Source organism: Periplaneta americana, chromosome 16 (genome assembly GCF_040183065.1).
Source record: "Periplaneta americana isolate PAMFEO1 chromosome 16, P.americana_PAMFEO1_priV1, whole genome shotgun sequence".
Taxonomy (NCBI): Eukaryota; Metazoa; Arthropoda; class Insecta; order Blattodea; family Blattidae; genus Periplaneta; species Periplaneta americana.
Genome location: NC_091132.1, coordinates 50,831,885 through 50,859,522, shown reverse-complemented (window position 1 = coordinate 50,859,522; position 27,638 = coordinate 50,831,885). Strand labels below are relative to the sequence as shown.

General features: G+C 35.2%; 1 protein-coding gene across 2 annotated transcripts in view; it reads right to left on the bottom strand.

The window, feature by feature from the left end:
• LOC138716241 (tyrosine-protein kinase transmembrane receptor Ror-like) overlaps window positions 1–27,638 on the bottom strand; it is a 284,723-nt gene that overhangs the window by 60,215 nt on the left and 196,870 nt on the right. For both annotated transcript variants that reach the window (XM_069849094.1, XM_069849095.1), the window contains exons 2-5: window positions 22,055–22,186; window positions 8,651–8,742; window positions 6,035–6,208; window positions 2,227–2,398 (exon numbers count right to left, since the gene is read on the bottom strand). In XM_069849094.1, coding sequence (XP_069705195.1) covers window positions 2,227–2,398; window positions 6,035–6,208; window positions 8,651–8,742; window positions 22,055–22,186 — 570 coding nt within the window. The remainder of the gene's footprint in view (window positions 1–2,226; window positions 2,399–6,034; window positions 6,209–8,650; window positions 8,743–22,054; window positions 22,187–27,638) is intronic.

Genomic DNA, 27,638 nt, shown 5'->3' with positions numbered 1-27,638 from the left:
AAGACGGCGATTCGTGAAGAAATCGTGGCAATTCCACCAGCTATGACTGTGAAAGTGATGGCGAACTTCAGAAAACGCCTCGATGCCTGTATTGAAAGCCAAGGACATCATACGGATTATGTTGTTTTCCATAAATAAACTGCATGTATTGGTGAATATGTTGATAACAATAAATTTTTGATTTGATGAATCCTTACAATTTTCTTGCCCTGTGAAATCCATCCGTTCTGTCTGACGCACCCTGTATATTTTTTTTTTTTTTACACAAGAAAGGGGATGTTCCTATTATTATTAATTATAGATAGAAATCAATCTGGTTCACGCCGGAGTGAACTCAAGATCATGTAAGATTTTTTTAGTAGGTTATTTTACGACGCTTTATCAACATCTCAGGTTATTTAGCGTCTGAATGAGATGAAGGTGATAATGCCGGCGAAATGAGTCCGGGGTCCAGCATCTAAAGTTACCTAGCATTTGCTCATATTGGGTTGAGGGAAAACCCCGGAAAAACATCAACCAGGTAACTTGCCCCGACCGGGAATCGAACCCAGGCCACGTGGTTTCGCAGCCAGACGCGCTAGCCGTTACTCCACAGGTGTGGACTCATGTAAGATTCTAAAGGTCGAACAAACCTCTGGCCATCAATATAAGGATGACCACTAGGATCCAGAAAACTGTAATATAATATTTCCATAAAAATAACTTATTTTAAACTTACATAAATTAACAATTTTTAGTACATTGGTTATTTATGATACAGATGATATTTAAGGATATTCCATGTGTATATGTATGTGTGTATTATATATGTGTATATATATGTATATATATATATATATATATATATATATATATAGCCGTAAATAATGTCATTAATTTCAAGGTGTTATTCTTTGAGATATTTCACACCAAAATTTTTAATAGAATTTTGCTCGTTTTTGCTTTCTTTTCTAGAAAAAAAAAATTTACATAAAACACTTCATAGCGTATTTTGGGAAAGCCATTGATTTAATTCCCAATAAGCTCAGCCAATTTAAGAGAGCAGTGTATTATGATACCGTAATGAACGAATGGAATAATTTTAGTTTTGTCCTTTAAAGGTGCAGAAATTTGACCCGGACAAGTGTAACGTTTTAAAATTATTTTTTAGAACGAAAAGTTACAGTTCTTTCAATCATTTATTATCATAATACACTGCTGTCTTAAATTGACTCCTCAGTCTAGTTTTTCCTTCATATCCAGTGACGTCACTGTTCCTTAACAGAAAAACCACAAATCAAATCACACAGAGTTTGTGTGCAATCAATGTTGGTTGCTTGACGGTTGTTAGCCCACTTTGAGGCCTGTGGATACAAAGGGAGAAATTAAGTCGGGGTCTAGTAGAGTTTCTGAGTATCTCAGTTGGTAGAACCAAAGGTCCGGGTTCAATACCCGGCCCCGAAACAATTTTTCCGTTGTAATTATATTATTCAAAGTGTTAGTAAATATTCGAAAAGTATATCGGCAAGGAAGATCAGTGTAAAAAAGCGAAGAGAATTGAAAAATAGATTTTCATATTCCGATTTCTCCTCTCGGTACGTTAGAAGTTGAGTGATATTTACTGGTTTTGAGTAAAATGATCGTTCGTTTTCGATTTTACAGGGATTTATATTTTTCGAACGGTTGGCCTGTTAAGTACCAGTGCGATAAGGAGGTGGCAAACAAAAGTCTCTCCCAAAAGCAGATCGCGCCTTCAAAAAGTTTGGGAACCATTGTGATTGGGGATGTGAATCTACGTTACGCTAAAGTGATGACACTGATGGTTATGAATGTAGTATTATATAAATCTATTGGATGAAATGAAAATAACTCATTTGATCGAAAATATTTTTCGCAAGTAAAACAAGATTTTTTTACCAAATGCTATACATTTTATTAATATATCCAAATATATTGATACATTTTAGTATTAATGAGTATTTTGAACATATAATTAGAAGGTAGGCCTGTTTTTAATATTCCGTTCATTGCACTGTTTATTTCAAATTCATTTGTATGCATACATCCTGAAATACAGTAGAAGACAATGGATAATTTTTCACTTTCAGCACTCTGAAGTGAGAAGATTGGCTGTGGAACTCTTGGCCTTGTAGGGCAATGCAGTTCCTATAATTGTTCCTGTGTGTATCGAGCAATTCCGATGTCAGCGGGTGGTCTTTGAGGAAATATGATTTCTTTTGTTCTTACCTTTGTACACTTTGCCGAAGCATCCTTCCCCAATCTCCTGCACGAAGCAGAGTGTCTCTCTGGGAAGCTGAGGCACCAGCATTGCGTCGGGCACTGCGCATGCGCTGTACTGGGGGTTGGGCGTGTAACGATTAGGCACCAAAAGCCCCTTGCTGAGACTAACAGGTGACGGCTGAAACGGGTAGTAAACAAAGTTGCAAGAATGCGGGATTCGAAACGTAGGATTTTCTAGTAGGGCACTTGTTGGTTTACGAAATGTGAAACGTACACTATAGATGGTAAAAATAACCGGTTATTTCGATAACCGGTTATTTTCGTAGGGTTAACCGGTTAATTACCGGTTATTTTTGCTTGTCGGTTTAACCTGATAACCGGTTATTTTCCTCAATAACCGAATGACCGGTTATTTTTTAAAATAAACACCGAATGAATATATTTTAAGTTTATCTCAAATTTAACATCAATCGAACTTACAGCGTATTCCGAATCTCACCGGTCCGGTGGCATCAATGACGTCACGTTGCACCAAAATAAGGAACAAAACTGCTGGAAGGATCGATGGCTGTCATGGCGACTGTACAAGTTGTTGTCTGTGCTACGCTAGCAAAATTTTGCGAAATTCTCGTACTCCCATCTCGTTCAAAGAAAAGATAGCATAAACAATTTATTCCTTGAACCAGTAGTAATAACGGGTCCGTTGACATGTTCGCTCATAAGCCATTAACATATTGTTTTTATGTTGTGCTCATTACAAACAATACAGCAGAACTAAAGCAGAACACACCGCCATGACACAACAGTGCACGATGTTATTCGTCTGCTAATTCCCGCCCTATACAAGAACCAATCAGATTCATTGATGGCGGCTGATGGCGGCTGATGGAGACTGCCACCACCTCTGCAAGTTGATGGCACCGGTGGAGCATCAATGACGTCATGGAACACCGTGATGCCATCGGATTGCTCACCGGTGAGATTCGGAATACGCTCATAGTTTCTTTTTATTTTTCTGTACTCTATGAATATACTGTGTATAAAAATTGTCCCGTATGCCATTCCTAGAGAGGATTGGGGTTATTGTGTTATTTATTTCATCTGTCTATAGATGGCAAAATGAAATTTGACTTCGATTTAATGTCAGTAACCTATGCCTATCTTAATCGCTGACTTTGTCTTATTGGCTTATAATATGATATCTGCGGGTATTGGAGCATTTGAAACGGCGAGAAATTTTGACTTCATATTTATTGGTTATACTCCTAGGAGAAGAGATTGCCTGTCGGAATGTGTCTTAATCAAGATTATTATTGTTACAATTATGGAATTTGTGTTATTATTTTATTTATCTTACCTACGACACTAATGTCGGTGAAATAATTAACTAAATGCAATTTCATAGCCTCCTATCGATGGCTTAGTGCACACATGTGTTAAGTACATTTTCCCGTCAAATTGAGTTAAGTACAAAATCGAAGTCCTGTGAGATGTATCTTTACTGTGCACAAATGTGGGAAGTGAATAATAAGATTTTCCTATGTTATGTTTACTTTTTGAGAATAGATGTTAATTGAAGTGTAATTATATATTGAAAATTGAAACTTGTTTTCCTGAAAATTAAGAAATTAGCACTTACCATATGTGTGCACTAAGCCATCGCTATTATCTTTTTGTATTTTGTTTAAGGACGTCATTGATGATCTTCAGCACTTAATGACGTTCGTTCAACTATATTCTGGTTGGTTTATAGTTGATTGCTAATTGTTATTTGATTTCTATTGTAAATAACCTCTCTTTTTTTCAAGGTTAACCGGTTATTTTTGATCGGTTAATTTCCTTCAGGTTAAATTAATTTTAAAATAACCGGTTAACCGATAACCGGTTATTTTTCGAATAACCTCCCATCCCCAAGTACATTGCAAGACAAGAACTTAGTTATACTCTATTTTTCATTCAAAGGCAAACTTCCCGCTGAAATTTCAAACGGTCCGACCACCTTCACTTCGAGACGGGACTACTGTATAGGACGTTACAGAACTAAGAGGACAAAAACAAATTCAGTTAAAGGAATATATGAACGAAAAATACAGAACTACGGTAAAAACAATTTCATCTAAAAATATTATAGGCCTTTCCACTAACGTTCTCATTGTTCTTAAAAATTCGTTGCGACGGGGAACAATGTCGCCACGTTCCATTAAATATTTCTTAATGTCGTCGTTTTTGCTGTGCTGAAATAGCTTTCAGTTCTTTCGCAACGAGAAACGTGAAATTTTAATTTGTAGTGTTTCGTATTTTGCGAGCTTCTGACAAAATATAATCTAAAATGGGTATGAAGCCTCCTTTATACAGACTGAGTAAGGGTACGTACACGTTGGAGCAACGATAAACGATAAAAGAAACGACCTAGCGGCGCTTTGGTATTATCAAAGAATCAAGTGTTCAACGAGAACACGAGAGAAGAGAACATTTTGATTTATCAGTAGAAGATATTCTATACATCCACTTAAAGAAAGAAAATACATTAATCTTGAACCTAGCAGCTGATATTTTCTATATAACTTAAATACGTACAAAATTGAACCCGTTTCTCATCTCAAAGCTAGTATAAATTCATTGTGTTGTGATTGGTTCTTGTGATCGCATAACGTATCACGAATAAATACACAACTGATCAATTTGTCAATATCCATGATAATTAATTTAATATGCCGAAATAATCATAAATCGATTAATACTCGGATATATTGATAACCTCCGGTCATTATAGGCCTACAGATTAATATAATCTTAATCAGAGAGATCGTATGAACGACAAGAGCGAAGAAAATGAAATTTTTCTTTTTCGTCGCTTTTATCGTGTATCCTCGCTTTTATCGTTATTCCAATATGCACACCTCAATGACAATGCATGCTTCAATTCTCTCTGATATAGCATCGCTGCTTCTTTTATCGTCGCTCTAACGTGTACGTACCTTAAGAAGTATGGAACAATGCTTGTAACTTTCTTATTTCTAATATTATGAAGAAACTATTTTTAAAAAATTGTAAAGTATCAAAGAAGGAATATTTTGAACATGTTTTCAAATACTATGCTTTTCATTTATAATGGTGTGTACCAAGGAGTCTGTTTTCTTTTAAATGGCACCATATACTTATTTCCCCACTTTTTGATTCGTCAGGTCTCAATACGTACAAAATCATTTTTTTGCCATTTATAAACTATTGTTTTTTTAATTACCTCTTTTGATGGCAATGTATGTGTACTAAATAAAGGGAAATTTTAATGATTCAGTACACCAATTTGAGGAGGTTTTGGATCAAACAATTGCAGACAAAGCTAATAGAAACAAGTGAACAAAGCTAATAAAAACAATTGAAGAACAATATTAATATTATTTAAATTTATAATTTAAAAACGACACATTATAGGATGTGCACCATTGAAATTAAGCTGCGATAGTAATGCAATACATGGATTTTAGGGGGGAAAAAATTAAAACCAAAATTAGCATTGTTGTCTTGTATCATATGTTGATTTCAGTTTACAAAAGGTGCTCAATATGACCCTCATTTACTACCAAACAATGCATAAATCTGTCTTTGAAATTGTTTAATGTTTAACCATTGTTATTGTTACTAAATGCTTCAGTCACTGTCAAAATAAGAGTTATTTTAATCAAACTTGACATTCTTTATTACCATTTTTATTCCCAAATAAACATAATTTTATACTGATATATATTCCATGTTTTAATTATCATGCATCTAGCTATAACTAGGGCCTGTATATTATGCACTTGGTACTCACGCTGGCGGAAGACTTGCGAGACTTGCCGTGTCGACTGACGCACTTGCTCATCTCCTTGCGCTTCCAGAGACACACGGTGACCGATACCACGACGGCCAGCAGTGCGAGGCCCAGAAGCCCCGCAATCAGTGTGTTCAGCGGCGGTAGCAACTCCTCCTGCACCGACCTGTCCGCCTGTAACAACACACATACAGTGTGTACATTTTATATTTCCACGTTCGCACATGTGTAGCCGCACTGTGGATTTTCACTTCCGCTCCACATCCGCGAGCGTGGAAAGATAAAGTGAATGCTTATATTTTCTCTCTGAACGGTATCTGTTTCCGTCTTGATTCCATGGTGTCTTGTCATGTGGTTGAACTGGAAGCCCAACGTCAAGTTTTTGAAGCTTTACTCAAATTGCTATATTAGCATTCTTTTGTGTTAGTTTAGCCCTTACAGCTATACATTAAAAAGTATAAGATAGTCTCATAAGTAGATAGTGTAGGCGGGATGACTTAAGGAAAAGTGAAGTTGTTTCGTATCGGAGTATATGGCACGTGCCGCGTCGTCCTTCTTTTGTGTACCCGGAGAGTACAGCAGCGTTCGTAGTAATATTGCAACGTAATGCGTGCAGTTATGTTATCCTGATCAAGTATTTAGTACGCGTTGAATATGTTGTGCTGATCCATTCATAATGTCGAAGGCAAAACATTCAATTCGCTCAGAGATACGAGGTGCAATTAAGAAGTATAGGAGTGACATTTTATTTCTTAACGAAGACAATATCGTGTGTAATGTACGTAAAATTGAAATAAAAACCAGAACAACTCAGACTATAGAGAAACATTGCAACAGTACATCACACAGGAAATGCGTTGAAATTAAATATGAGGAACCATCATCATCATTTAGTTGTGCGGGAAACGTTTTGCAAAGACATATGCAACATGATGCTCAGTGCAAATATTCCTCTAAAGAAATTAAGTGATCCCCATTTTAGAGGCTTTCTTCAGAAATTCTCTCGATACAAAAACTGTTTAAGCGATAGGCGAAGACGATTCAGCTTCGACAACTTACGAATAGTCGTTTACTGAAACGCTAGTAATTCCATCAATGATGACGAGGTATGTGCTACAATACGTCATTTTTCTTTTCCCTCTGACTGTACGGAGATACAGTAGCATGTTGCCGTCGTCTTTTTACGTTTAAAACCTGTTGAGCCAATGGTCTGAATGAAAAAAAAATATAACATATAGTAAAGGTGCACCTACATTCAACGATAAGTCATCCCGCATATACTGTCTACTCATAAGTAATAAGTTTTTTGAATTTGATATTTGTGAGATTTTAATTCTCTTTAATTGGGAAATGCAATTTAAAGGACGCTATTGTTATTATTGCGTATTATCATCATGTGAGAGTTGTAATTATTAATACAAAGAGTCGGCCTGGGTGGCGCAGTCGGTAGTGTGCTGACCTTCTGTGCTCGAAGTTGCGGGTTCGATCCCTGTCCAGGTCGATGGCCATTTAAGTGTGCTTCAATGCGGCAGAGTCATGTCAGTAGATTTAGTGGCATGTAAAAGAATTCCTGCAGAACAAAATTCCGGCACACTGGCGACGCTGATATAACCTCCACTGTTACGAGCGTCGTTAAATAAAACATAATTTACAATTTCTTAATGCAAAGAATAAAAAATGGAGGCAGTAAAGTTTGAGATTATAACCATTTTAAAGCACTACTGGAACGCAAAGAATATGTGAAATCTAGGGTGAAGAAGTCGTTAGTGAGCATGTAACAACGTTGGTTCCAACGTTTCAATAATGAAGGAGACATGATTTACAACGACCTAGATGACTTAAGGTATATGGAATATTGAGAATACATGCAGAGTCTTGGAAGAAAATCTACAAAAATTATCATTAAGTTATCTGAAGAACTTGGTGCATCAAAATATGCAATACAACGCCTTATTACGAATCTTAGAAAATTATATAGAAGTTGTAAATCTGTATCTTATGAATTGACACCTGAACAGGCTCAACTCAGAGTGGATATCCGTCGTGAACTTATCGCTAATCCCAGGGATGACAGATTTATCAAGAGAATTGTCACATGTAATGAAAAATGAGTATATTACCGCAATCCTGACACCTCAAAATAATGGTTCGTTCCCCGTTAGCTTGCCAAAGTCGTCGTTAAAGAAAATCGGCTTTTATTAAAGATGTTATTAATTGGTCCAACAGAATAATACTGTAGGAGAAGAGTTCGATCCGGTGCTGTGGATTGAATTCGGCGTAGCTCAGTGGTCACAGCGCTTGGTGCGTAGAATCAAGGACCCGGGTTCGATCCCAGGCGCCGGAGCGATTTTTTCTCCTCAAATATTAAAATCGGTTTTGTCCCAATGTAATGTTGTCTGTCTGGTGGAATTTTGAAATTATTCACTGGGAGTTTGTTCCAAACGGACGTGTAGTGAATCCGGATCTTTGCGACATTACTTGTAAGACAATATCTGTACTAATCTTCCACACAATTTAATAGTCGTGAAATCCACGACCCTAATAATATTCAATTACGATCATGGCAAAGGCAAACGACATTAGCAGTCGGTGATTATAATGCTATGCGTGGCTTACCTGCTGCGTGGCCGTGATATTGCGGGTCGTCGTGTTGGACCCGTTGGCAGGAACTATGATGCCGATGTGGATGGGTACGGCCGTCACCACAACTGCAACAAGGAAAATCATCACTGTCTTAGTTACAATACAGGCTACGCTACAACTAGGAGTAAAGTGGGCACCATGTTATACAGGGACATCATTTTATTTTTACTAACATTTCTGATATTAACCTGGCTATACTTCAACGTGCTCATAATTTGTGTGTACGTTTTGTAAGCAATGTTCGTAAATATGATCATATTACCCCATCCCTGGAACCAATAGGTTGGCTTAAACTAGATAAAAAAAGAAATTTACATTCACTTCTCTTTCTCTTCGAAATCTTGAACTCTTCTATTCCTTCGTACCTGTCGTCTCGCTTCACTTACCTTTCTTCCCACCATAATCTGAACACACGCTCTCGTCATGAAACAATACTAACAATACCATCCCATCGCACCTCCTCATACTCATCTTCTTTCACAATAGCCCTGCCAAGACTCTGGAATTCGCTACCTGCTAGCATCAGGAACTGTCGAAATAAAATTGAATTCAAACGAAAACTTACTAGGCACTTGGTCAGTAATTGATTACTTGTAAATAGTTTCTTTAATCTATCACAAAATATTTCAATATTCAGTAATTTCATCACTATACAATTTTGTTATTCTAGATTTAATTTGTAATTCAGTAAATATAAAATATTCTTTGTTTCTCTATGATAAATTATCTAGCTTTAATTATTCAGGTAATCTTTTCGTACTTTGATTTTATTGTAATTGTAAATTTAATACTAATTGTAATATTATTTGTAATTGTAATTATAAATTTAATACTAATTGTAATTTTATTGTTGATATTGTAGTTGGAATCTCCTGGTAGAGGGGCAGAGAAGGCCTGACGGCCTTATCTCTACTAGGTTAAATAAATAAATACTAAATACTATACCTTTGGATCAACGATTAAGAACCGTAAACACCGTTTGCTACCCTCTTCCACGACTGGAGTTCGATGATACTGCCGTAATATACAAACAAATCACTTTACTAAGTATAGGAGGGAAGAAAAGTAGTTCATCCATTTACGTAAACTAGGAAATATCGCAATTTTGAGTTTGATAATTTTCATTAGGTTTTTGTTTAATCAAAATACAGTACAGTATTAACAATAAGTGTTTTTACTCACGAACTGAGCTATCCATGCGGACGTATTCATTATGCAGTGTATATTACACTGTCTACAGCACAATAGCGTACGTACACTATAGAGAATGAAGTTAAATTGAAAAATAATCATAATATGGATATCTAAACACATTTTTGAAAATGGTGGCCGTTCATTTCGATACAGGCTTCAGTTCTTTTGTACATATTATCGCACTATAGACTATTGTACGTAATTCCAATTACCAGGTTCGTACTTCGTATCAGTAACTCATGTTGAAATAATTCTGTACCTACTCTATAAAAGAGACCTTACGTACTGTAAATTCAATCTTCACTTCTGCCCGATCCGAAAAGATAAAATTACTCAGACATGCTATCTACTGTCCGTCCAAGTGGTTACGTCGCAGCATCGTAGAAAGGGAGGAAATCACGTGACAGTTAATTACTTAACGAGGCACTTTTATTTAAGTTATTTTAAACAATTGAATATTACGTAGACGTCCAATTACTAACAGAAATTAATGTTCCCAGAAAAGAGCTAAAACAGCCCAGCCACTAGCATTTACAGAGAGACGAATAGACGCAGGTGGGGGGAAACCGGGATGCGACGTAGGCAAATTGAAAATGATGCAATATTGAAAGTTCTTTCGTCACTGGAAAACGCGAACATATTTTTGGAACGTACTGTTTACTATGACCGTAAGTCTACTATGACTGTATATGCGGTCTTGGATCTGTGTTGAGACGGTTGAACTTCATTAGTAGAAGGGGTGGGAGTGAAGTACATTAAAAAATTCAGGTACAATAAAAATTGAAGTAAAAATAAAATGATGTCCCTGTGCATTGGATCAGAGCTTCGCGAGTTCATAGACGATGGATTTTAATGAGCGATAAAATTCTTATTTTGGTTTTCTCCGAGAGGAAAATAAAGCTGTGGGTTTCGCGTCGTAGATTTACGGCACGTAAAACAATCTCGTCGCAGGTACAGATACACATGCGAAATTTATCACGTATTTTACGCTCACATTGAATTTCGACGCTACAGTTGAAAGCCTATTTATTACTACTGCTACGGCTTCTGCTGCTTTTCGTAACATCTGAACGTTCATGTCCTTACACTTTTTAAGATAATATCAAAGATCAAATTTTGGAAATAAATTCAAAATTTGATTTTTTCAACAAATATATATATATATATTTTTTTTTAATTTTCTGCATAGTTTGGTATATAATTTATTGAAAAATTACAATTTGTAACTACTTTTAATTACATAATACGTTTTATGTTCACAATTACTTTTCTCCCTTTTCGCATTTTTGCGTAAAAGTAGCATCTTCTTTAGTGGAAGAGAAGACCTTACGGCCTTGACTCCTCTTTAAAACGTAATAATAATAATAATAATAATAATAATAATAATAATAATAATAATAATAATAATACTCACTTACTGGCTTTTAAGGAACCCAGAGGTTCATTGCCGCCCTCACATAAGCCCGCCATTGGTCCCTATCCTGAGCAAGACCAATCCAGTCTTTATCATCATATCCCATCTCCCTCAAATCCATTTTAATATTATCCTCCCATCTACGTCTCGGTCTCCCTAAAGGTATTTTTCCCTCCGGCCTCCCAACTAACACTCTATATGTATTTCTGGATTCGCCCATACGCGCTACATGCCCTGCCCATCTCAAACGTCTGGATTTAATGTTCCTAATTATGTCAGGTGAAGAATACAATGCGTGCAGTTCTGTGTTGTGTAACTTTCTCCATTCTCCTATAACTTCATCCCTCTTAGCCCCAAATATTTTCCTAAGCAACTTATTCTGAAATACCCTTAACCTATGTTCCTCTCTCAAAGTGAGAATCCAAGTTTCACAACCATAAAGAACAACCGGTAATATAACTGTTTATAAATTCTAACTTTCCCAGATTTTTTGACAGCAGACTGGATGATAAAAGCTTGTCAACCGAATAATAACACGCATTTCCCATATTTATTCTGTGTCTAATTTCCTCCCGAGTATCATTTATATTCGTTGCTGTTGCTCCAAGATATTTGAACTTCTCCACCTCTTCAAAAGATAAGTTTCCAATTTTTATATTTCCATTTCGTACAAATTCTCGTCATGAGACATAATCATATACTTTGTCTTTTCGGGATTTACTTCCAAACCTATCTCTTTACTTGCTTCCAGTAAAATTCCCGTGTTTTCCCTAATCGTTTGTGAATTTTCTGCTAACATATTCACGTCATCCCCATAGACAAGCAACTGATGTAGCCCGTTCAATTCTAAACCTTCTCCTGTTAATAATAATAATAATAATAATAATAATAATAATAATAACAATAATAATAATAATAATAATAATAATAATAATAATAATAATAATTACTATATTTCTATCGTTGCGTTTTATAGTTATTTTTAGCATTCTGGTTATCGTATTGTTTGTGTTTTGTTTTATGAAGAATTTTATATAAGGGCGCAAATAGCCATAGTAGCTGACGCGCTCTTTTTAAACCCCACCATCTAACTAACGTTACTGTTACAACGTGTTTTAGTTTCGTGTAAGCATTCAGCTTATTGTATTGTTTATGTTATTGGTTTTGAAGAATTTTAGACAAGGGCGCAAATAGCCACAGTGGCTGACGCGCTCTTTTTAAACCCCACCATCTAACTAACGTTACTGTTACAACGTGTTTTAGTTTCGTGTAAGCATTCAGCTTATTGTATTGTTTATGTTTTTGGTTTTGAAGAATTTTAGACAAGGGCGCAAATAGCCACAGTGGCTGACACGTCCTTTTTAAACCCCACTAACGAACTAACTAACTAGCTGACTTAAGATATCTCTGAAACTATCTGCTAAAAAGATTGTAGTTTGCCATATTTTGTAGCTGAATGTGACATTGCTGAAAACTGTAACGACTGACATTGTTGTGAATTTTCAAAGCGAGTTTTTTTACCACGTGTTTTTGAAAACTTAAATTTCTCTAATATTTACTTTGTACCCTATTTTCACCGAAGTTAAAAATTCACAACTAATGCATCTTTCCTCTGAAACTAAGGTGCATGGATGGATGGATGGATTGGTTGATTGATTGATTGATTGATTGATTAATTAATGAACGGACTGGCGGACGGACGGACGGATGGATGGATGGATGGATGGATGAAATGAAGTACGACATTTTTCAACTGATCTACACTATTACATTGATTTCTGACCTATAGTTTCAGGTGATTTCCATAAAATCTTTGTTGTGCAGGAATATTAATGTAATTCAGTTTTCTTAAAAAGTAGTCAGTTACAAAGAAAATCGTAAATTATGATTTTCACATCCTAAGTTTTCTAAACAAGAGCTCGGAAAAGATGATAAAGAATCAGCAATAAAATTGTCGTAGATATATGTATAATACTTTCTGAGATAAAAATACTTAAAGATGGTTAATTTAACATTGGTATATAGATTATAGGGCTGATATCACCTTAACTATACTGAGTTGAAGGGGACTAATTAGGACCCTTTTGAGAGATGAATCAGGGCATTGAGTTAAACGAAATAGTCTAATATCTTGCAGTCTTTTGTGAACCGATTTTGAGAAACGTATAATTTTAGTTCAATTTTGGAATGCGTATTGCAGGAAAGCGGGAGGCGTTGTAGAGATGATTATGGTCGATTTTGTAGAGCAAAACCAACAAATGTGTCCTTTATTGGTTTGTTTGCTAAAGGCGATAGCCAATTGTTCACTACTGCTTTTAGGTCATCATCGCTCACAAAAAGCTGTGAACTGCTCGCATTATATGTTTGGGATTAAAAAAAAGTGGTAATTGTTGAGATCCAGGTTGGGACTGTTTGGTTGTGGTGGAGCACGTTACACTTAAAACGTAACAGCTCAAAAACGTGTTGTGACGTTGTCCGTTACAGCGTAAGACGACACACCAGAAGTTAACAGAGAGAATTTTGTTTTTGGCTGCCCGTTGTACCGACAGAGCTGGTGGAATTCGCAACTACACTGTTCATTTTCAACCTAGATTTATAAAGAAATAAAAATCACATGAGCTTACAAAGTGACACATGATCAGTAATAAACTCATAGTCTTTGGTCGGCGGGAAAAAGGCACATAAGTAAGAATAAAAATAATAATATTTCGAGAGAGACATTCTTTTTAATTTACTCTTAACTGAATATAAGTATAATAATGAAATTCATGTATGTTGGTTAAAATAAGACCCTTTTCAATTTAAAATACAAGAAATTTTATTATTTAAAAAAATTAGAAAAATACTAGACTTATGTGATTAGGTGCAACAGAAAAATCGACTTTTTTTTACATCAGTATGTGTTCATATGAAAACATACTCGGAACTCTTTATCAAGTTTCGTCGGCCGTTACTTTCCGAATGAGCTACGTTCTCTCTATCTAACGGATGGGAACAGTTACGACAGAAGTTGCCGCTATTACAAGGAAAAGTACCTTCACAAACGTACAGCACCTTGGTGATGCGGCAACCAATGAAGCGTGGTCGTCAGTGATGTGGCCGATGCTACAAGGCGTATTGCAGTATGAAGCAATGGCGTGAGAAGATTGGTGATTGTTGTAAGAAACTGTTAAATGAACAGAGGGCATTTGAATATCATATAACATGAAAGGAACAGCCGGCGTAACTCAGCTGGTAGGCACGTTTGTCTACCTATCAAGGCTGCGATTGAGTGAGGATTCGGTTCATAATAGCAATGTATACCTGGTTGTGTTTTTCTTCCTCAAGGTTTTATTTAACACTAAGGCGAAAGTCAAGTAATTCCATTGCGAATTCTCGGTCGCATCTCACCATACATTCTTGCTTTCTGAAATTTCATCGATATTAAATAATAATAATAATAATAATAATAATAATAATAATAATAATAATAATAATAATAATAATAATAATAATAACTTAATTGCCGATAAATATAATAAGTAAGTGCACCAAATAAGGCCATGTAGACAAATAACGTCAATTACTGTTTAATGAATATAATATTGGTGATAAAGGGGAGCATCTTCCTCATCCGCATGCTCTGCTAAATGTTAAGGCATATCAACCACTCGCTTGTGTTGATACTACCACGCAGGAAGTGCGTTTTTGTTTAAAATTCCTTATATAGCCTATATTTCATGAAGATGTAGTGTGTTATGTATATAATTTCAATATATTTTATCTATTTCCAAGATCTCAAAATGTTGTTATAATAGAAGTCGGCCCGGTAGCGTAGTTGGTATAGCGCTGGCCTTCTATGCTCGAGCTTGCGGGTTCGATCCCGGCCCAGATCGATGACATTTAAGTGTGTTTAAATGCGACAGGCTCATGTCAGTAGATTTACTGGCATGTAAAAGAACTCTTGAGGGACAAAATTCCGGCACACCGACGACGCTGATATAACCTCTGCAGTTGCGAGCGTCGTTAAATAAAACCATAATTTATTGTACTTTCATCTCATGTTTCTCCGAAATCAAATTGTACTTTATTTTTTAATTTATAATTATTCTGATATATCTGAAAATATTCAACATTTTAATGGAGCCTTAAGAACCATCAACCAGGTTTTCACAACCACGAAAACCCAAAAACATACCAGGTTAGAAGCATATAAAGTTGTAGCAAGACCTGTCCTCATGTATGGTAGTGAGGCCTGGACTGTCCGAAACTCAGATGCTCAACGCCTAACAACTGCGGAAATGAGATTTCTAAGGAGGACTGCCGGCTACAGCTTGCTTGAATACAAAAGGAATGAACTAATTACAAAAGAATTGAAAATTACACCTATTTATGAACATCTCAACCACTGTAGACAAAAATGGCTTAACCATGCCAATAGAATGGACCGTTCCAGACTCCCAAGACAAATTCTCCGCTATATACCACATGGAAGACGATCTTTGGGACGCCCCCTGAAAAGATGGACGGAGACCGTAATAGGGCACTAGGCCTAATACCTGCAAGGACTTTGATGATTATCATTATTCTGTATTCTCTCCGCAAATCATATTGTATTTTATTTTTAATTTAAACTCTGCTTTGTCTTCTGAATCCTAGTGATCAACCGTAGATGTCGGCCAGATGTCCCAAATTGTAGAATTAATATAATAAAATCAAACTAAAACAAACTGAGTGAAAGGGCGCAAATTTCCGTAGTTTTTGACGCGTCATTTTAACACTATTATTAATTTAAAATCAGAATTTGAGGTAATTTTAACTGAAGATAATAGTCTGAAGGTTTGTCGAGATAGAATCGCTCCTGCCTTGTTAATTGGACGCACACTGTTCTCTAGCTTGTTAAATTAATGTTCTTACAGGAAATTGTTTATGGCTTGAAATGTATTACCAGTTCCCTGCGGTTCCGGTCCAATTTATGTAGTGGCTATTCGCTGTTCCCAGAAGCGAGAGAGCAGTTTTAGTAACCGTGATGGAGGTTTTCGCTCAGTCAGAGTGAAAACTGAAATGTGTAGAGGCGGCGATTCGGAAGAAAGACAAACAACGGGCTCTGTGCAGACAATGGGCGATGGCCGGGTTTTAGCACAACATGTAATTCGTCCCACTCCTCTTTGTGCACGTGCAGAGCAGTACAGACGTCGAACACAAAGGATTTATCTCTCCTCTTTCATCTATTTCACGAGCGGACGAGACTTGGAGTATATTCAAAGTTGCACCAACTCTGTCACGTTTGGATTCTTTTCTCACGTACCCGTTTTCGTCAATTAACGAAACAAAATTCTAAGTAGATTACAGGTTTTCAATCTGTACTCCGCGAACCTCTCAGTTTTCTCCAACAAGTTTCTGTAACAGCCATTTTCGGACTTTATTATCAAGTACGGTGAACGGAAGAAACGTTTTGGGCAGAAGAATATATCAGATGATAGACAATATTAAAGGTACATGGATCATTTGCGGAGCTCGAAAAGAAAGCGGAAAATAGAAAAGATTGGAGAATATTGGTTTGCAGTGAAATACCTACCCTTCCTTAGTAGGTAGGCCTGTAGTAAGGAAAGTACTCCGTTACAAAAACTCGACGCATGAGAAAACCTCGACTTGAGCATTCTTATGACTAAAAAGTTATCAGAATGTCATCAGTGATATCTTTCCATATAACTGTGTTCGATGGCATTCTAAACATTTGGATCTATTTTGTTCAGGAGTGGCGATGGCGCAATTATTTTGGAATTGACAAGGTCATTAGTGTAAACTGATGTTCTTATCCACTCATTTATTTAATATGGTAGACTTACGGTCATCACGCCTTCTCTACAACCACCATAATACTATTATACATACAAAAGAAATGTAGGTCTAGAGAGAAGAAGTAATTAAGAAAAAGAAATACAAGTACAAATACAAATACAAAAAAAACACAAATGCAAAAAGAGGGGGAGAAAATGCAAGTACAAACATAAAATTATAAAATTACATTAGGTACAAAAAGTACTAATGGACTATAATATATTAATTGTCTAATATATTTCGTTTTTAAAGAAATATAATAATAATAATAATAATAATAATAATAATAATAATAATAATAATACTTATTTACTGGCTTTTAAGGAACCCGGAGGTTCATTGCCGCCCTCACATAAGCCCGCCATTGGTCCCTATCCTGAGCAAGATTAATCCATTCTCTACCATCATATCCCACTTCCTCAAATCCATTTTAATATTATCTTCCCATCTGCGTCTCGGCCTCCCCAAAGGTCTTTTTCCCTCCGGCCTCCCAACTAACATTCTATATGCATTTCTGGATTCGCCCATACGTGCTACATGCCCTGCCCATCTCAAACGTCTGGATTTAATGTTCCTAATTATGTCAGGTGAAGAATGCAATGCGTGCAGTTCTGTGTTGTGTAACTTTCTCCATTCTCCTGTAACTTCATCCCTCTTAGCCCTAAATATTTTCCTAACCAACTTATTCTCAAATACCCTTAACTTATGTTCCCCTCTCAAAGTGAGAGTCCAAGTTTCACAATCATAAAGAACAACCGGTAATATAACTGTTTTATAAATTCTAACTTTCAGATTTTTTGACAGCAGACTGGATGATAAGAGCATCTCAACCGAATAATAACAGGTATTTCCTATATTTATTCTGTGTTTAATTCCTTCCGGAGTTTCATTTATATATGTTACTGTTACTCCCAGGCTTTTTAATTTTTCCACCTCTTCAAAGGATAAATTTCCAATTTTTATATTTCCATTTCGTACAATATTCTGGTCACGAGACATAATCATATTTTGCCTTTTCGGGATTTACTTCGAAACCTATCTCTTTACTTGCTTCCAGTAAAATTCCCGTGTTTTCCCTAATCGTTTGTGGATTTTCTCCTAACATATTCACGTCATCCGCATATACAAGCAGCTGATGTAACCCTTTCAATTCCAAATTCTCTCTGTTCCTAATGGCATACTGTAGAGCAAAGTTAAAAAGTAAAGGTGATAGTGCATCTCCTTGCTTTAGCCCACAGTGAATTGGAAACGCATCTGACAGAAACTGACCTATACGGACTCTGCTGTACGTTTCACTGAGACGCATTTTAATTAATCGAACTAGTTTCTTGGGAATACCAAATTCAAATAGTAAGTTAATGATAATAATAATAATAATAATAATAATAATAATAATAATAATAATAATAATAATTTAGTTCAGTATTTTACTTCTTTGCATGATTGATCTGAAACGGATGTATTTAATTATAAGCCTAACAAATATCAATTCCTGGAAGGTACAGCCAATTAGAATCTTCAGTTCTAGTTGCCCATTATTCAGCATACGCTCGCTCTCTGTTTCTATTGTTGGCTGAATTCGATTCTTCATTTGTCTCGTATCCGAAAACAATGTCACGAATGATGAAGGTTTCATAAAGGCAAAATTCAATGCTCTGCCACGTTAAAAGTGAAGCACTGCTTCGTATAGGCAGAAATTCGTAGCACAAAGCCTCCTAGAAGCATTAAATTCTATTGTTATATACTCCTAATATGGGATCATTATACAATTTTTTCCCCCTGATTTTGCAGACGCTACTGCAGGATTGTTTAAGTCGATGGTGAAAGCGACAACTGTATTATGAGAAGCAAAATGTATATTAATCACAGGTGACGAAAACAGTTTCTTTTTTGACGTTGACACAATACACCAGATATAAAGAGATCTTCGTGTGCATTTTTACAACGAATGACAGACCACCTGAATCAGATACAGTTTCTTGTAATAGCGTATTCTATGACATCACAGCATTGAAATGGCATACTCAAGTAACATGACCTTGAAAAATATTTTCCCCTATTTACAATTTTACTAATCTATACAACGTACTATCCCATCAAAGAAATGTGACAAATTTCTCTACGGAAATTCAAGAAACTTAATGAATCGTTATTTATTTGTTGTAATGTAAAACGTTTATGCACTGGGATCAAATGGATAATATGTTACGGAAGTTTTAACATCTGACGTCACTTGCTTAGCAACGGCAATGAATTACGTCAATTGCATAGCAACGGATCAGACTCTTACATTAATATGGTGTGTGCTAGAGGGATAGACTTAATTTTTTGTATGAATTATATTTCTTATTTTTCTTACCTTAACGATTCTCCAATAAACCAATTCAGATGAAACTCAATAATTCCATTGTAAATACTTGTACATATATCTGTACCTTAGAGGTTTTGTATAAGTCCAGTTTATCAACTTTAGGATACAGGCGAAAAACATATTTCACTTGTTTTTTCCTTTCATTCCTAGTAAAATTACAAACCAATTCCTTTTATTTTTGATATAATGGAACCATAGTATACCTTGAAAATTGTAAAACACGTATAGAGGGAAGCACAGTTATGTAGGACTTATCGTGATATATTTATCTTCCTTTAAAAAGATATTAAATCCGAAACCAGTCGTCCCAAGACTTAACAGAGTATACCTTAGATAGATCCCACCCTAAAGAATTCATTAGTGCTATCTATAACCTCAAAATTGAGGGTGATTCACGAGGAGTTAACACCACTTACGAAACTTATTTTGAAGATACTCTGAGCAAAAACTGTGATATAAACATGAGTCCTATTCTCAATATTTTCAGAGTTACACTAATTTGAAGTTGTTAAAAACACATTTTTCTTTAGTTTTAAGGGTAAAAGAATATTACAAATAGAGAAAGAACTATTCAGAAGTATACTTTCTTTAATTGGCCAGTATTCTGAAGCTAAAAATGTGTTAATTCCTTAGTTGCTTTGTACAGAATTTTTTTCCAATATTCAACTCAAAATTACATTATTCTCAAACACTTTCACAACATATCACACGACTTCTAGAGACTTGATTTTTACAGTTTAATTTTGCACCCTAATGTACAGTCTTAAAGAGTTTACAAGAATGACGTAATTTGTAATAATATTGCAGTGATAAGTTCGTAAGGAAAATCTAATTTTGTAGTTAAAAATTGAAAAATTAAAAAAAAAAATCTGTACAAAGCAACTATGTATTTAAATATACATTTTAGCTTCAGAATACTAGCCAATTAAAGAAATTATACAGGGACATCATTTTATTTTTACTAACATTTTTAATATTAACCTGTCTATACCTTTAGAGAACTGGAAACACCCCTTCCTCCCCCCTCCAAGACTGGAGTTCGACGATACTGGCGTAAAACACAAATCACTCTGCTAGGTATAGGAAGGAAGAAAAGTAGTTCATCCATTTACGTAAACTAGGAAATATCGCGATTTTGAGTTTGATAATTTTCATTAGGTTTTTCTTTAATCAAAGTACAGTACCGTATTAAGAATAAGTGTTTTTACTCACGAAGTGAGTTATCCATGCGAACATATTCATTATGCAGTGTATATTATACTGTCTACAGCACATTAGCGTACAATATAGAGAAAGAAGTTAAATTGAAAAATAATCATAATATGAATATTTAAACACAATTTTGAAAATGGTGGCCGTTCATTTCGATACAGGCTTCAGTTCTTTTGTACATATTATCGCACTATAGACTATTGCATCTAATTCCAATTGCCAGTTTCGTCCTTCGTACTAGTAACTCATGTTGAAATAATTCTGTACCTACTCTACGTACGGTACTGTAAATTCAATCTTCACTTCTGCCCGACCCGAAAATATAAAATTACTCAGACATGCTATCTACTGTCCGTCCAAGTGGTTATGCCGCAGGATTGTAGAAAGGGAGAAAATCACGTGACAGTTAATTACTTAACGAGGCCCTTTTATTTAAGTTAAATTAAACAGCTGTATAATATTACGTAAACTTCCAATTCCTAAGAGAAATTAATGTTTTCAGAAAAGAGCTAAGACAGCCCAGCTTTTACAGAGGGGCGAGCAGAAGCAGGTGGGGGAAATCGGGATGCGACGTAGGCAAACGGACAGTACCTGTGCGAAAATATGATTCAATATTGAAAGCTTTTTCGTTACTGGAAAACGCGAACATATTTCTGGAACGTAGTATACTCAGTAACTCAGTACTGCTTACTATCTGCGGTCTTGGTTCTGTGTGGAGTTGGAACTTCCTTAGTAGAAAGGGTGGGAGTGAAGTACATTCAAAAACTCAGGTACAATAAAAATTGAAGTAAAAATAAAATGATGTCCCTGTACTTATGAATAGTTCATTCTCTATTTGTAGCATTCGTTTACCCTTAAAACTAAAGAAAAAAGGTATTGTTTTAACAACTTAAAATTAGCGTAACTCTGAAAATATTGAGAATAGGACATAAATGTTTATATGACATTTTTTGCTCAAAATGTTTTCGGGAATATGGTTCGTAAGTGGCGGTAACTCCTCGTGAATCATCGTGTTTATTACCACTGAGGTACAGATACGTGATAGTATTGAATTAAGAAATAAATAAAAAATAATTATTAATAATGTAACACAAAAATTGTATTAAATTTATTTCACTCTCAGTGATATTCACAATCCTTATAAATAAGAACTAATGTCTTAAAATCTAGATATCATAATGACACTCAATGGAGAACATAAACGTTTCACGCAATTGCAGGGATTTCCTCAAATTTACTGTCACTTCTCTATGGCATTAGCTTTCATTGCAGGATTACTTGAACTAGGGATATTTGTTTATTACCACAGATAAAATGAATAGAGGGAAAGTAAGTTGTATTTCAGAAGGTACTGCTTATTTTTTACCTGTTAGCCTGTTAGGGCACTTGAGGTCCTTAGTGGGTTCCGAGCCGTCGTGGGGACACACGCACACGTACTTGTTGGGCAACGGATGACACGCCGCTTCTTGCCCGCATAGACCCGGTCTGCAGCCCTCAGCTGTGAACAAAAAAAATACAGTATTCAGAAAATATACATTTCTCTTGATTTTTAACACTTTGTGTCGAGTAGTAAGGTCTATTATTTCTAAAGTCGAATTTACCGTGCGCCTCCATCCTTACATGTTCCACACAGACGTATTGTCACCAGTTTCTGGTTAACTTTTGAACCAAGGATTACATTTCTAATTCGCTGTTATTAACTAAGCTTCATCAACTTTCTCAAAGACTTTTATTCTGGATATACCTCATCACCAGACCACAAACCCTATTCCATCTTGTCAGATTTTGCAGTGATGTATATCCGAACTTCTGATACCAAGGTGGCGGATACTGCAGCCTGAAACACTGTTCTGGATGACTAGCGTAAGAGATATTAAGATATAGGTCTAGTTAGTTTAAGGGATTCTCTTTGGTGCCAGGGTGAAGAGGTATTGTCTGCATTAGAAAAATTTATTGAGTAGAATAAAGAATTTTGTCCGTCGATGGGATTCGCCTATAACAGCATCACAACGTGAAAAGATGGCACAAATCAGATTGAGGATGACTAAAACAACATCTGACACACGGCTATCTTCTCATTGACGATTCTCCACCTGACTATAGGCCTAATATGTGTCGTGCTGTAATGAAATGAAAAACATATTTTACTACACGATTCTAAATATGGCAGTGTTCGTCGAGAACATGCATTACACCCGATGTTACGTGATAATGTTTTAATTCCTATAGTGCAAATTTGCTGTTTTTATAAAGTCAAATTGGCTTTTGTTATTTTGCCTTCAAATTCCTTACAACTGGACAATATTTTAAATAACTTGTTAAATTTTGTATTTTATGATTTGTATTAAATTAAAATAGTGGTTTAAGACACGATAATATTATCTTCTAAACATGGTTACTGTGAAACTTGCCTTATTTATGGCTTTTTATTCATCCGAGTACTTCTTTCGGGCCTGATAGTAGTTATATAATATTTTATTTTAGACATGATTCACCATGTCTTTTTTGTTGGATAATGATTTTGAATTAGATTCATCTCATGTTATAGTTACAGTATTTCAAATTTTTTGTATAAATCAACTTGAGTCAAAGATCGCAAACAGCCATGGCGATTACTAGCCCTTTAAACACATCTCTATCTTTCACATGAAAATGCTGCATTTCATAATAATGAGAGAGATTATTAATAAAGAACCAGAACGTGTTACGTGAATTATGAACTCCACACTTTAAAATGTCTGCTTAAATTGAAAACGTTTTACTTTTATTTTTCATTCAAGTACCCGTAACATTTAATCCAGCTAGATGTAGTATTTTCAGATATTTAATTAATTCTTCATAGTACTGTAGAACGAAGCAATTAGCGATGTTTCAGTTATTGTTTTAACGTCAGGCTTAATGGGTGGAAAATTAACTAATATGGTACATGACAGCCATATGTATGCTCTTTCATTTCGCACGAATTTTTGCAGGTTTATTTCTGTGAATAAAAGTTATAATGGCACTACCGAATCAAGTGATTATCCACATGAGTAATAAGAGGTAGCCAAATCACAGATCGACATTTAATTAATTAGTCATTTTTATCGTATTTTCTGCTGTAGTGAACCTAACCCTGAGATTCTTCCTGTTCGTGTTATTTCTGTGTTAAGGTTTCTAATTCAACTTAACTTTTACATTAGAAGGGTGGAAATATCTATAATTCCATAATTTAGGTTAAGAATGACACTAGATCTTGGTTTAACGCAATACAGGATGTAATGTTAATATAAAACATACATGCCTACGTAAGATTCGAACCCACGCCCGTGATTTTCATGGAACATTAAAGCCACACGGTTCTCTATTTAACTTTTAGAAATAAAATATCGTATTTATAAATGATATTATTTATCTGTATCTCCAATAAGAGAAGTTGAAGCAAATAAAAGTTTATCAACCATTAACTAGAACGTTCCATGACGCAGGAAACAAAATATAAACACTAAAATTCAGTAAACTCGAAAATTAAATTTCAAGAAGTAATCGAAACTCGATACAGTCGAAATGCAATTTGAACAGACAATTAAACACAAACTCGAACAAGCTATATGAACAAATAATTACACTGCATAAAGTGGAAATGGCATTTCAACATACAGAGTGGAAGAGATATAATTGTACAGATTGAAGGGGGCAAGAGAATATATTAAAAAAATTAAAAAAAAACTATTACACGTTTCGAATTAAGTGCATGGTTAATTAGAAAATTAGGCTGAAAGTTTGCGTAGTTTGGCAACAGTGCGTCGCCGGCTTACTTGGTCTGAATAGCAGAGTTCCGTCCCTTAGTCACTGAAGCTGGTATTCCAGACTTCCTAATGGCACGCAATAACGATACGTGTTAATCTTTTATTGAATTTAATTTACAAGAAAACGGTTCATTTTATTGAAAAACTGCAAAGGGATAAATAATTCATAATATAATGAATTCTAAAATGGAATTTGAACATGTAATTAAAATAAACTAAACATGGAATATGTACAAATAATGAAAATATGTAAACTCGAATTTATAGTTTGTAATTTGAAATAATTAAAATCAATAATCTTGAAGATGACATTTGAACAAGTAATTAAAATGAACGAATTGGAAGACGGAATATGAACAAATAATTAAAATATCTAAATTCGGAGTTTTAATTTGAACAAAAATTTTAAATATGTGAATTGTGAGCTGAAATTTGAACAAATAATTAAAATACATAATCTCAAAGCTGAAATATGGAGAGATAATTAAATTATTTAAAATCGAATTTGGAATTTGAACAAATAATTAGAACCAGTATACTCTAACGTGGAATTTGGACACATAATTAAAACTAAATAAACTAAGAAATGGTGTTAAAATAATTAAAATCGGTAAACTCATGAATGGCATTTGAACAAATAATTAAAATATGCTACAACATGGAATTAAAAAAAAAAAGAAAAAGAAAAAGACTGTACGAGTGTTTGAAGAAATAATCAAAATTAATAGTCTTGAAAATAAAATAGGAAGAAAATTAATTTAAATCAGTGAACTGGAAAAAGGAACTTAAACTATCATTGAAGTCGGTAAACCTGAAGATACAATTTCAACAAATAATTAAACCTAATAAATCCGAAGATGAAGTTAAACAAATAATTAAATCCAATATATTAAAGGTTGGAATTTTAACAAAAACTTGAAGGTGAACTTCGGACAATGAAGATGGAATTTAAACAAATAATTAAAGTCAGTAAATTTGGAAGTCGATTTTTTTTTTAAATAGTTAAGCGCAATAAATTTGATAATGAAATCTGAAGAATAAGTATAGCTCTATAAATGCTATAGTTGCTAAGATTTTAGCCTGTACCCTCCTCTCTATCCTAACTGCTGCTTGTTCAGTCGGTTGAAACTGAAAACTAGTGTAACAGGTTGTTTCGCCAACAGGGCGTCCGTCATCTACAGCAGAATGCTTCCGTATGCCAACTAGGCGTCTCAGACTGCCGCCAGTGCAGTTAGCGGTTTACAGATAGGAACAATATTTTGTTTGAGAGTCACTGAAAATCATGCTTAGATAACCATATACTTTTTATGTCATTAAATGTTACGACTTAATGAAATTTATATTCAGGAAAACGGGAGACTTCACAGGAAAACTCTCATCCTTTGGTTATGTTCACGAGAAGTATCTGTCCAGACAGGATCGGGAATCAAACTCCAGTACGCAGAATAATAATTCTCCTGCCGTAACATTGATGTATCGGAAGGGCCAGATCGGCCTTTGTGGGGGAAAGTGTGGCTAACGCAGTTTTTTACATATTACCAGACTGCGGTCTAGGGTCACCGATTCGCGAGACTGAAGTTTAGAACGCACGGAGTATACATGACGTCATGATCCATGGGGTGGGATGGCACTGTGAGAGTACAGTTGGTTTCGTAAGAAATTACATTACCGCCTTTCTCATTCTGCTTGGCATGGGTCCTTGCAATCAACACACGTACTTGAGATCCTGTGAGTAAACAAGTGTATTTTATTTATTTTCATTTAATTATTCGATTATTTATACTTTCATATTTGTGTTAGTCTTAATTTCGATGTTTTATAATTCACACTACTGAGGAACATGTCGAAAATTAAGAGCACCAAGTGTTCCCTTCAGAACGAACTTATAGAGAAGTTCGGAAAGGAATACTTTCTTATTAAAGAAAAAAAATCACTGAATTTAGCAAGTTGTTAAAAAAGTATAAGGACAGATAGAACTCTATTCTTTCAAAAGCATTATAGGGTAATAGCAAAAGGTACATCGAAAACTGGTCTTCAATATCAAAAGCAGACATGGAAAATCAAAAAGAATTTAATCGAGATTTGTGAATAATGTTGGTAGGGCCTACATGCCAACATCCCTTTCAACAATATTTCAAAGTGTTTCTTGAAAAAAAGTTATTTTGCGTGAAAGTAGAAGATACTTTCCTCTTGATACGTTGCAAATACTTATACCTTGTAATTCGGTGCGTTGAATTGTGAAGAAATGTATATTGTGTAAGTACTGTTTTTTTTTCTTTTCTGCTCACACAGAAATTATTATTTTATATTGTTAAAACTTGTACAGTATAATATAAATTGAAACATGTAATGTTAGGCAATTATTTTTTGTGCTAGAAATGCACTGTATAGTATATTATATTTATAAACGTGAACATTTTTTTTGTGCCCTACTGTGAATGTTTACATGTTGAGGCAAGGAGTAACTGCACTTTCAATCTCCCATTCCCCTCGATCTGGTCCGTGCGTTCATAACTCGATGCGTTTCAGTACCCAGGGGCCGCAGTCTACATATTACCACAGTCTAGTATATACAGTCACGAAGCTCAATACGTAGTAAATATGCATCCACGGATAGTTGTTAACCACTATGATCGCTAATATCGCCTCATTACAGACAATGCAAAATAGTATCGGCACAGTCAATTGTTCCTAGCACCCTCACAACTCAAGCTTCGTGACTGTATATACTAGACTGTGATATTACTATATCACTTCTGGAGGGCATAATTTCACAACAAGAGTTAACCTACTCGAAAGACATTGAAATATGTCGACAGAAGTGTGAGTCGTATCACACAGTTTCATCATTAAAATGCTTCAGTTTCAAAGACGCATACTGTAGACTAGCTCCGAAGCATAGTTTGTGTCGTTAACTAGACACAGTTATCTGATCGGACTTCGCTGTCTTTTCTGGGAAGGATAGCGTCTTCAGCTGTCTAGCTCTCAATCTACTCTCCTGATTAGATATAGGCACTCTCTTATTTTTCCCTCATTAAATGTGGTTGGTAGTTAGTTTACAAAACCGAGTACTATCAACCAAGCCATTGGCTTACTTGATTTGTGCACCCGCACATGTACATCGGTGGATTGACGTAGGCCTATCTTGAAGACTGTGACTAG